Source organism: Rattus norvegicus, chromosome 12 (genome assembly GCF_036323735.1).
Source record: "Rattus norvegicus strain BN/NHsdMcwi chromosome 12, GRCr8, whole genome shotgun sequence".
NCBI classification, from domain to species: Eukaryota; Metazoa; Chordata; class Mammalia; order Rodentia; family Muridae; genus Rattus; species Rattus norvegicus.
This window is the reverse complement of record NC_086030.1, coordinates 40475473-40487544: the sequence shown is the minus strand read 5'-3', so window position 1 is coordinate 40487544 and position 12072 is coordinate 40475473. Positions and strand designations below refer to the sequence as shown.

Sequence of the window (12072 nt, the reverse complement as noted above, 5' to 3'; positions counted from 1 at the left end):
TTAGGATCTTTTGTGCATGTGTCTCTCTGTCCTGATAGATACAGGTGCTTGATGAGCGTCTTTTGTAGCACTTGGTGTCTTTAAGGGATTTGCAGGAAAGTAGACAGACTGGTATGATGACCCTTGAACACCTGCCACTTCAGTACTTAGCAAGTCACGCTACGCTGGTCTTGCTTCATACACCATCTCTTTCCTTCTTCCTGTTACTCTGAAGCAGTATAGAGGTTATTTCATGTGCAGGTTTTCTTATAGTAATACAGCCAGCATTTTAAATTATTTTAATTTTTAAGATTTATTTTTATTGTTTTGTAATAGGTATGTGTGTCTGCATGTGAGTATGTACACATGATTCCAGGTTCTTGGAGGTATGGATGCCCTGGAGCTGGTGTTGTGATGGTTGTAAGTCACCTGATATGGGTCCAGAGAACTGAACTCTCTCCTTCAGGAAGAGCTGGAAGTGCTCTTAACTGCTAAGCTGTTTCTCCAGCCTCCACCTCTTTTTTTAAAAAATGAGATAGTATAAAAAAAAAATTTACTGTGGCTGGTCTGGAACTTTATTTGTATTTTCGTGTACACTGTGGGTGGTGGGGGTGGGCACATAGACTTAAAGGTGGTCAGAGGGTGATTCGAGGGAGTAAGTTCTCTCCTTCTATGATGTGGGTTCTGGGGATTCAGCTGAGGTTGCCAGTAAGTACCTGTACTGGCTGAGACATTGTGCTGGTCTGTCTTTACTGTTTGAGAGTCAGTATTTGTCTCATGTAGAGCCTCTCTGGTTGGAAAATGACAGAGTCCACAGGTCCGCAGTCTGAATGTGTTTATTGCCAGCATGATGCTACAGGGGGAGCTCTGCATGAAGCGGTAGTCAGAATGTGTGGCCACCTACGGTTCTGCATACCGACACCTTCAGCTTATGTGCACAGGTACTCAGGAAACATTAAACCTGGGTCCCATCCCAAGACAGCTCCTTATTCTAAAGCCCAGAGAAATTGGAAATCCAAAACCCAAAACCTTTCTATTCCAGGTACCCAATAAGGCTACTTAACTTAGTTGTTATGAAATAGATGGTTGGTTCTAGTGCTAGTGAAGGAATGGAGAGCTGGAATATACCTCAGTGAGCAGATGCTTGCATAGCCTGAAACTGGGCACTGGTGCTCACCTGTAATCCCAGCACTCGGGTGGTAGAAGCTGGAGGACCAAGAGTCCAGGGTTGCCCTCTGCTACATACAGACTTCAGGGCCGACCTGAGATACATGAGACTCATGTCTCCACCCCCCACACCCCCTCCAGAGCCCCACAACTAAAAATAAGTGGGTCGAGACCCCTTTGGAGTGCCAAATGACCCTTCATTCACTGTAAAGACATGGAAAACACGCATGCACATTACGATTCGTACTCTGGCCTCACTCGTAAAGATCTGCCTGCCTCTGCCAACAGTAAAATTGGATTTTTTTTTAAAGAAATTTTTTTCAAAGATTTATTTATTTATTATATATAAGTACACTATAGCTGTTCAGACACACCAGAAGAGGGCATCGGATCTCATTACAGATGGTTGTAAGCCATCATGTGGTTACTGGGATTTGAACTCAGGATCTTTGGAAGAGCAGTCAGTGCTCTTAACCATTGAACCATCTTTCCAGCCCCGTAAAATTGGATTTTAAAAATTTTATTTTGTAGTATTTTTAATTTTGTGTGTGTTTTCTTTGGATAATGAGCCCATTAGTGTAGGTGTCCACAGAAGCCAAAGGTGTTGGATGCTGCTGGAGTTGTAGTTACAGGGAGTTGTGAGTTGCTCAATGTGGGTACTGAACAGTGAACCAGCATCCTCTCTGGAAGAGCAGCAGCGCTCCCAACTGCTGAGCCTTCTCTTGACTCTCAGCCCTCTTCTTTCTTTCCTTCCTTCCTTCCTTCCTTCCTTCTTTTTTTTTTTTTTTTTTTTGAGACAGTCTCATTTTGTAGCCTTGGCTGGCCTGAAACTCAACTCAGAAAGGCAATCCTTGTCTTGAACTCAGAGATCCTCCTGCTTCTACTTCCTGGGGTTAATGACACCATATCAAGTGAATATTTTTTTCTTTCTGATATTATAGGATTAAATAATTCCCTTTCCTCCCTCCAAATTCCCCTCCTCCTATTCTCCTTGCTCTTTTTCAAATTTATTACCTCTTTTTTCATTGTTATTTCATGCATATATGTTTATGAGTATATTCCTAACTATAATCTGATCAGTCCGTCTCTCATATGTATGTTTTCAGGGCTGAGCGTTTGTCATAGATAACCAATTAGTGTACACTTTCCTGGAGAGTGTCCGTTACTGTCACTCTCTGCATTCCTAAGTTGCTTGTAGTTGTCTGTAATCCTTGTGGGTTTTCTCCCATCCACTTTATGTCTGTCAGTGTTGTCTCCGCTCATGTTACAGCAGTCATGTTGGTGAGACTTTATGGTTACAGCTTGTGACATTACTAGGAAACACGATCTCACAGCAGACTCCCTGATTCTTTGGTTCTTACAGTCTCTCTACCTTCTCTTCTGCAGTGTTCCTGAGCCTTAGGTAGGGGGGAATTTTGTAGATGTATCCACTGGTTCTGGGCTCCATAATGCTGCATTTTGATTGGCTGTATGTTTCTGTAATGGTCCCTATCTGCCAAAAAGAGAAGCTTCCTAGATGAGGTGTGAGGACTACACCTATCTGTGGGTATAAGGACAAAAATGTCTAGAGTTGAGTTAGGGGTTCTGCTGTTTTAGTAAAGAACCGTAGGGTCCCTAAGCCACAGCTTCACTGGCACTGAGTAGCTGGCCAGGTTTCCAGGACCAGGGTATGGCTTTTCTCTTACTCAGTGTGTCTTAGGTCCAATTCGAGAGTTGTTGGTTACTGCCAAGGTGTGTGTGCCACTACTGCACCCCAAGGGTGACCCCACCATGCTGGTCATTGCTGTAGTTCATAGGCATCACAGCTGGGTAGGGTTAGAGTCAGACTGCTGGTTGCTTGCCTCCTTTGTAAGCTTGCATGTGTCACCGTGAAAGCTAGTCTGTCGGGGGGAAGCATTCGGGTCAGTTCCAGCTCAGGTGCCTGTGGGTCCTGCCTCTAAAGTGCATGGTGTCTTCAGCAATGGAGACTGATTTACTGTCTACCTCAGGGTCACCCAAGGGCAGTAGCAATATGTCGTATGCTTAAAAGTCTTGGACAGCCCTGACCAACAACTCAGAAGAGGGGTTCTCATGTCTGAGTATTGTTGTTGTTTTTTTTTTTTTTTTTTTTTTTTTTTGGTTAGCATGCCTTTGGCTTTTGGAGAAAGTATTGTCAGCCCAGATGAGACAAATACATCGAAACTATGTATGTAATACCCTCTTTCCTCCTCTAATATTTACCTCCCTAGAGATCTTACCATTTCCCTACTATCCCCTCCCTCCCCAATGCTTTTTTTTTTCTTATTTGTTTTTTGTTTTGTTTGTTTTTTGAGGCAGGGTCTCTGTGTAGTCCTGGCTGCCCTCGGATTCACTATGCTGACCAGGCTGGCCTGTGCATTTTAAGTGCTGGGATTAAAGGTGTGTACCACGACACCTGTTTTCAATGGTTCCTTTTTACTTTTCTCTTTTCTGAAGTTACTCCAGAATATGTACTCACACCTGAAGTTTTGGAATTAGGCACCTCAGATGAGAGAGGACATGTGACATTTGTCTTTATGGGTATGGGTTTCCTTACTAAATATGTTTTTTTCTAGTTCCAACTATTTACCCAGCTGGACCCTAAGGAGGAGGTGGCTCTTTTAAAGACAGGTTCTCACATAGTCTAGGCTGGGTGCAAGTTCTCGAGTAGCTGAGGCTGGCCTTGAACCCACAGAGATCGACTGCCTCTGCCTCCCCAGTGTTAGGATTAATGGCATGGGCTACCACGGTCTGTCAAATTGCTTCTGTTTTAAGACTTATGTTTTAAGTCTTTGCAGTGCTTGCAAAGGCCAGAAGAGGATGTTAGATTCTCCTAATCTTAAGAGTTACAGGCAATTTCGAGCTACCCCACAATGTTGCTATAATAGAATCAGACCTGTGGAAGAACCTTTAATACCGAACCATCTTTGTGGTCCAGACCTTGAACTCCTGATCCTGCTTCTTAGTGCTAGGATTGCAAGTGTGTGTCACTGTACCTGATTTTTGTGTGGTACTGGGGGGAAAACCAGGGCTGGCTACACTCTACTAACTCAGCCTGTCTTTTAACCCTTAATTGTAAAGTTTGAAGGGTGCCAGGAAGTTCTTGGGTTGTGATAGGATCCTAAGAGTAAGAACGCATACCCCGGGAACAAAAGCCCGGGCATCGATGAGGTGCGCCTAGCTGCAGCAGGCCTTACTGCACATGGAGTGGGTTGGGTGGTTTGGGTCAAGGTTCACGTCCATCAATTGTGAAACAGGTGGTTGGTCAGAGTCCAGTGCGAAACATTGGACTTGGCTCATAGCCAGACCCAGGACAAGTTAGAAGTCAGGTTCTTCAGGTTTTTCAATTCTTTTTTTTTCCTTCTCTTTTCAAATGGCTCCTGACTGGAATGTACAGGTCAGAGGACAACCTGTGAGAGTTCTCTCTATGAGGACCCAGAGGATAGAACGCGGGTTGTCAGGCTTGGTGGCAAGTGCCTTCACCTGCTGAGGCACTCTGCAGGTGACAAGAACATTTTTACAGTGTGCGAAGCATAGCATTCTAGAATCTCTGGAAGAAATGAGAGGCCATCCAGCCTAAGCCAGCTGTCCTGAGTGAGTGAGGTGAGGAAGACAGTTGGAGAGTGGAGAGACTAGGTAGTGGGCTGCCTTGGAGTTCTGCTAGCCTGCTGCCGTGAGTTGGCAACCCTGCTCTAGGCAAGCTCTTCATTGACTTTTCAGATTTTGACTCAAGTGGAGCGTGTGGTTGCTCTATGAAGATGGAATTTCAAAGGCTGGACAGAGGTCCCAGTGCTTAAGGACATTGGCCGCATGTACAGGACCTGGGTTTGTTTGTCAGCACTCACACGGCTGCTCAGAACATTCTGTAACACCAGTTCCTGGGGATCAGTGTCCTCCGGGCCCTGTGGGCACCAGGCACATAGAAGGTGCACAGACATGCAGGCAGGCGGGCGCTCAGCCACACGTACATTTAAAACAAAAAATCCAAAAAACCCAACAACTTTAAAATGGGATTTCAGTTGTGTTGTTCACAACGTGTGGAAGAGAAATGTAGGATTCCTTGTTATTTGTGAGAAACTCAATCTTTTCCCTTAGAAGAAGGCTTAGGTTGTGCAGGCTCTATTGAACTAACAGAGGATGGAAAGGATTGGTGGAAACTGTACCAGCAAGGACTGTGCATCGTGGTTTCGTTTGTCTTTCTTGTCATTCTCTAAATACAGTCGTGTGTGTACATTCTCTAAATACAGTCGCTACAGTGTAGCGTTTACATTTGACTGGATATTAAATACTAAACATCTTTGAACATCTTTGAATTTTGCTTCTGATGGGATCTCGGACAAATCCTCTAGTTCACTTGAAAATAGTCCCCGTTACACGGCACCATTTGATAGCTGAGTTTATGTTGTTTAATGCGGGCTTTGTTTGTCTCTGCAGTGCTGGAACCTGAGCTTAGGACTCAAAGCCACTAAGCAAGCACACTTGACCACCGAGTGAGCCACCCCAGCCTGGCAGCTGAGTCTTGTGTGCTGTGTCTTTCTAAGGGAGAGGGTGGTAAGGAAAGGCTTGGTGAACAATTCCTGAGTTTTGACAGTGTAGCCCAGGCTAGCTCACTGCCTAAGCTGGGATTACAGCTGTGGACCACGAGGCCTGCCATATCACATGCCAGATCTGACAGAGACGTGGTGTTTAGAAGTCAAAGTGTTTATAATTATCTCTGATGTTTAAACATTGATTTATTTGTGTGTGTGTGTATGTGTGTGTGTGTGGTGTGTGGGGTGTGTGGGTGTGCATGTGTGTGTGTGTGTGTGTCCCAGCATACATGTAGTGGGCAGAGGACAGTTTATAGAAGTTGATTCTCCTTTTGTTGTATGGTCCTGGGGATTGAATTCAAGTCTTCAGACTTGTAGCTAATGCCTTCTGAGCCTTCTGAAAAGCCCTGCTTTAACTTAATTTTGGTAGTTTTTTCCTGCAGTTATAAACACTTAGTTGCTTTTAGAGATGGAGAAAATGAGAGCTGATTGGGGTGTCAGTCAGCTCTGTTGATCCCAAGTGTGTGCCACCGCGCCTTGCTTCTAAGAGTACGGCTGCTTTGCGTGCCATTGTCCTTCAGTCCCTTACTGGGGTAGGGAGATGAGGTGTGCTCTACAGCCCTGGCTGAGCTCACACATGGCATCCCACTGCCTCAGCCTCTGAAGGGTGAGTGCAGCCACACACTGCTCACTACACTGCACCAGCTCAGCTGGCTTCACTCTATGCATTTGGTTTTGTTTATTTAGCTTTTAGGGTCAAGGTCTCACTCAGTAGCTCTGGCTGTCCTGGAATTCACTGTGTAGAGCAGGCTGCCTGCTTCTGTCTCCCGAGAGCTGGGATTACATGCATGTGGCACTCCACCTGCCTCACCGGTTTGGGTTTGATAAAGCGAGTTGTGTTTCGTCTTCCTCTCTGTGGCAGTCTCTCCCTGGCCTGGTAGCACACAGCCACTGAGATTTCCTGTCACACAGGATGGCCCCTTCCACACTCAGCCTGGCCTGTGTTTGAGTAGAATTAGAAGATTATATTTTATGTTCTCTTTAATTTAAATAAAATGAAGATTGAATTTAACAAAACAATATTTATTAATCTTTGCAGAGGTCGGAACAGTAGCAAAGGACTGCCTCAGCCTACGGTGAGTAACTATATTTAATTGGAAAATATATAAAGTGTGATTTCTAACTACAGACTCAATAATAAAGCAAAGAATTAAATCTGAAATTGTGCTACCAGTAATCTATCGGTCAGTCAGTTTACTACAAAGCTGTTGATTCTGTGAGTTGTTTCTCGGGGATGTATGCTTTTCTGTTAACAGTGTTGTAGACTATGTAATGTTGATGTTCCAGGACCAGAGTTTGCAAAGGTCTTGGGTTTTTGTTAGGATTAATGTGCTGTCTATTTTATTGTCTTTTTTTTTCTCCTTGGAAAATACCTTCTGGTCTGACATTTTCTAACTTTTACCAGTGAAGTTAAAATAGACACAAAGAACATGAAGTTCCATAGGAGAAGCCGCCATTGATTGGTGGTTTTTTGTTTGTTTGGTTTTTTTTTGTTTTTTGTTTTTTGTTTTGTTTTGTTTTGGTTTGGTTTTTTGAGATAGGGTTTTCTCTGTGTAATCCTAATTGTTTTGGAACTTCTGTAGACCAGGATGTCCTCAAACTCAGAGAGATCCGCCTGCCTCTGCCTCCTGAGTGCCGAGACTAGGAGTGTGAACCACTGCCTACCTGTTTGTCTTTTGGGCACAGGGTCTACTATGTAGTCTTGGCTGGTCTGGAACTTTCTACGTAGACCAGGCTGGCCTCAAACCCATAGAGATCTGGCTGTCACTGAGTTTGGAAACATGGTTTTCTTGCTCAGGTTTTCTTGCTGAGTGTGAGGTGGTCACACCCTCGTGTAGTCCGGCCTGGAATAGTTTTGTTGCCTGATTCAGCCACGTTGAGAGAAGCTGGTTGTGCAAGGTACACCCTGCTCACCACTTCTCTTCTTTACTAGGATATGGGTTGTGAGGTCTTTCCTCACTACCCAGCTAGCCTTTGTGCTGGAGCTGAAGCTCGGACTCTTTAGTGTGTTCGGGGAGCACTCTGCCATCCAGCTGCTCTCCAGCCCAGCTGTGGTTTAGTTTTACTTAGTGTGGGTCATTGAGTCCTCTGTAGTGCAGGTGTGATAGTCAGAGACCTCCATGTGGGGACTGTACTCGGGACATCAGGACATGTGACTTTACCCACCGAGCCATCACACCAGCCCCTGTCTGAGGTAGTTGGTCAGTTGGTCAGTCACTCTGTGTGTGTGTGTGTGTGTGTGTGTGTGTGTGTGTGTGTGGTTTGAGACAAGAACTTATATGTATCCTGACTGGCCTGAAAACTTCCTGTGTAGACCAGGCTGGCCTGGAATTCACGTAGATCCACCTGCTTCTGCTTCCGGAATGCTGGAATTAAGGTACTTACAGGCATGCCTGGCTGTGCGTGCAGTTGTAAAAGTTGGTAATCCTACAGTCACTTAAGACAACACATTCCTCTACCTGGCAGCTAGCTGTGCAGAGCACAGACCCTACGAACCTTGATTTGTCTTCTCCAGAGGTTTTTGCTTTCTCACATGGAGGTCTAAGTCTACTGTTTTTGTTTGCTTTATGTCATAATAGTTATTAGTTGGATCTTGTTTGATTTAATTATTTAAAACTCTACCTTTCTTTTCTTGTAAGGAAACAATGCCACAGTAACCAGCTCTTCTTCGAGCATTGTAATCCAACTTGCAATAATGTTTATTTCTTAAACATTCCAGATTTCTTTTGACGGAATCTATGCAAACGTGAGGATGGTTCATATACTTACATCGGTTGTGGTGAGTTACTGGATTATTAGGGATAAATTCTTTTGGGGTGGGATATTACATGGAGTTAAAATGTAGATAATTCTCAACCTAATATTAGTGGGCTAGATGTGATAAAGATGATTTTAAAGTACATTAGGATGCTATTCAGTTAGTTATAACTCAGCAGTAAAATACTCTTGCTAACCCTCTTGCGTGTAAAATAGTTTCATAGCTGCTGCTCTTTCATGGAATATTTCGTTATGTAATGGTAGTTGGCACAGAATTGTGTAGCTTCAGGGTTCAGTTTATATTCACCTTGGAGTTTCCGGTCCTGTGCCGGTAGAGAATTTGGTATAATGTTAATATGCTGGTTAATATCCGATACAGAATGAGACCTTAGAGAAAGTAAAAGGAAAGCACCGATGATGGGGACCACACTCTTTACTTTTTAAATTGTATCTTTTAGGGATCGAAATGTGAAGTACAAGTGAAAAACGGAGGTGTATATGAAGGAGTTTTTAAAACATACAGTCCTAAGGTAATTCTTACTAAGTATTAATGAACTCTTCTGTCGCTTCTTGCGAGCATCTTGTTGAACTGACTGTGGACTTGGCAGCTGAGCTCATGAGATCGAGTGAAAATGTTTTCCTGCTCACCACACTCTCTACCTAATTCTAATAACCACTTGTTTTTTTCAAATAACAAATTCTTACTAGTTAATGACTGGGTTGTATAACTTAAAATATTGTATGTGCATATGATATGCAACTATTTTCAGACATAGCTCTTGTGAGCTAGAAGAGGGTGTGCAGAGTTACGAGTCCCCTTTAACATTAGTGTGTCTCAGCTATATGGTAGTAAGAACAGCCATTAGATTTGAGGAGTCTTCTTTGGTGGGTGTAAGACAGGTCTAAACAGGAGGCCACGGTTACCTGGTTTTCTCAAGATGCTTACTTTAGCCATAGGCTTAAAAAGTAAATGGCTTTGATGAGCTAAATAAATAGCCCTATAATACTGTTAATCAATGTTTTTAACATTATTAATATTTTTATTTTAGTGTGATTTGGTACTTGATGCTGCACATGAGAAAAGTACAGAATCCAGTTCGGGGCCAAAACGTGAAGAAATAATGGAGAGTGTTTTGTTCAAATGCTCAGACTTCGTTGTGGTACAATTTAAAGATACAGACTCGAGTTATGCACGAAGAGGTAGGCTTGGTTTTCCTCAGTCCAGCAATGGTGTAATGGGCTCACTCCAGCAGCAGTTCTCCAGAAATCACACAGACTTGGTTTCCCTTCACTTCACACAGGATCTTGCTATGTGGCTCCGACTGACCTTGAACTCTTGATTCTCCTGCTTTTGCCTTTCTAGTGCTAAGGTTGTAGGCCTTTGCCTCAAGACCTGGGAACGAGATTTTCTTTTCATTTTATTTTTTTATTAGAGGTATTTTTTAGAATATCTTTTTAAAAAAATTAGTAAAAATGGACGTTTTAATGCATTTTTGTTAGAAAATATTTAAAACTTAATTGGAAAATAACAGTACTTTTAGAAGCATAAACATATAATTGCAGTATGCAGTTTTTGAAAAACATTTTTAGATTTACTTATTTTATGTATCTGAGCATTTTGCCTGAATGTATTTATGTATACCATGGGCGTCCCTGGTGCTGTTGAGGTCAGAAGATGTCAGATCCCTAGGAACTGGAGTTGCTGATGGCTATGAGGTGCTCCTCCCTCTCTCCAGCCCCAGTGTGCATTCTGTTAACATAATGTTAGCCAGCAGCAGCTCACATGTGTAAGCCTTGGCTTCAGAAGTTCTATCTGGGCTGCATAGTGGTACCATCTCAAACAGAATGCTATTGTGGGCATGCTTGTGTGTTTTGAGACTTTAAATATAGGTACATACTTATGTGTGTGTGTCGTGTGTGTCTCCAATCTGTTGCAAATATTGACTAAAGAGGGGCCTGTGGGAATTGGTCCGCCATCCATTTGGTAGCCCTGGGAGAGGACTTTCACAACTCTGTCATTAACTAGAGTTGTTTTTATGCTTCAGTCCGTGTTAACAGCTGTTTGTGCTTTTGGGTTGAAATTTTCATACTGAAACTCTGAGCACAGAAATTACAGTGTAACCCCCTCACCCCACCCCACCTTTTTTTTTTTTTTTTTTTTTTTTTTGAGGCAGGATTTCTCCGTAGCCTTGGCTGTCCTCAAACTCTGAGATCTGTCTATCTCTGCCTCCAGAGTGTTGGGATTAAAGGTGTGTCACAACTGCCAGCTGATAACAGCCTTTCTTTTTTTTTTTTTCCCTTTTCTTTATTTTTGGAGCTGGGGACCGAACCCAGGGCCTTGCACTTCCTAGGCAAGCGCTCTATCACTGAACTAAATCCCCAACCCCAATAACAGCCTTTCTTAACACAGTTCTGCCATTACTTTTGGGGGTGGTGGTGGACTTAGGTTTGTGATTCTTGAAGGAAGGAGACAAATGCCCTAGAGCTGCCGCCTTTCGAGTCAGTGTTCCTTATGCTTTGGAAAGATCCCATGTTTTTAAACTTTTTTTTTTCTCTTTTTTTTTTTTTTCGGAGCTGGGGACCGAACCCAGGGCCTTGCGCTTGCTAGGCAAGTGCTCTACCACTGAGCTAAATCCCCAACCCATGTTTTTAAACTTTAAGAGTGACTTTGGTCATCACACAAGGGGGAAGACCAAACTGTGAGTGTGCACACAGCACTCTGAGGAGAGGATTGGCCGTAGCAGAAACAGCAGTTATTGGCTGCTCTCCTGTGTTTGCAGTGTGCTTGTTTTGGAAGAGCTGTGGACCAGACTACTGCATGCTAGCTGATCATGATACTGTGTACCCCGCCAGGCCCCTTTGAGTTGTTTTCAGTGCTGGACCTCTACCCGATGGCCTTAACATGTGCTAGAGAAGCCCTACTACTGAGCCCAGCCCCAGCTCTGATGCTCTGTTGTTGGCTTAGTCATTCTTACCCCTGCTCCCTTCACCCATCACCCCCACCCCACCCTGTCCCAGAACCCCCCAGGCAAGGTCTCTCTCTGTGTGTAGCTCTGGCTCTCCTGGAGCTCACAGAGGTCCAGCGGACTTCGCCTCTGGGGTGTGCACTATGCCCTGTGCTCTCTTGTACTCAGGACTGGCCTCCAGTGATAAAGCTTCTTGTCCCTACTCCCTTGAACTGGGATTGCAGGAGTATTCTAGCATCGCTGGTCCTGGGTAGTGTCAGGGATTAAACCCAGCCCATGCAAACTGTGAGCATCTAACAGCTGAGCTACATCTCTAGCCTGGTTCTTTATTACTCATATATGTGTTCATTTATCTTGACATAGGAACTTGGCTTTTAAGTCGTTCTGTACCAGATTTGATCCTGTTATCTCAACCTTTTTGAGTCGTGGAGTGTGACCGTTGCCTGGCTGTTTGTTTTATGGTTCTGGGGTTGTGAATCCATAGCCTTGAACATGCTATTGTTGTTTAAAATTTCAATGGTGAATTGGCATTTTCTGAATATGGATCAAAAAATATATATTCTGAGCTAATTTTTGTTCTGCGTTTTAAAATTCCTTTTGAAATCAGTGGTTTTATT

At 43.6% G+C, this 12072-nt stretch overlaps 1 protein-coding gene across 33 annotated transcripts in view; it reads left to right on the top strand.

The window, feature by feature from the left end:
- Atxn2 (ataxin 2) overlaps positions 1-12072 on the top strand; it is a 96239-nt gene that overhangs the window by 22351 nt on the left and 61816 nt on the right. For all 33 annotated transcript variants that reach the window (XM_063271189.1, XM_063271185.1, XM_063271199.1 and 30 more), the window contains exons 2-5: positions 6772-6808; positions 8452-8511; positions 8948-9019; positions 9539-9689. In XM_063271189.1, the coding sequence (XP_063127259.1) occupies positions 6772-6808; positions 8452-8511; positions 8948-9019; positions 9539-9689 (320 nt within the window). The remainder of the gene's footprint in view (positions 1-6771; positions 6809-8451; positions 8512-8947; positions 9020-9538; positions 9690-12072) is intronic.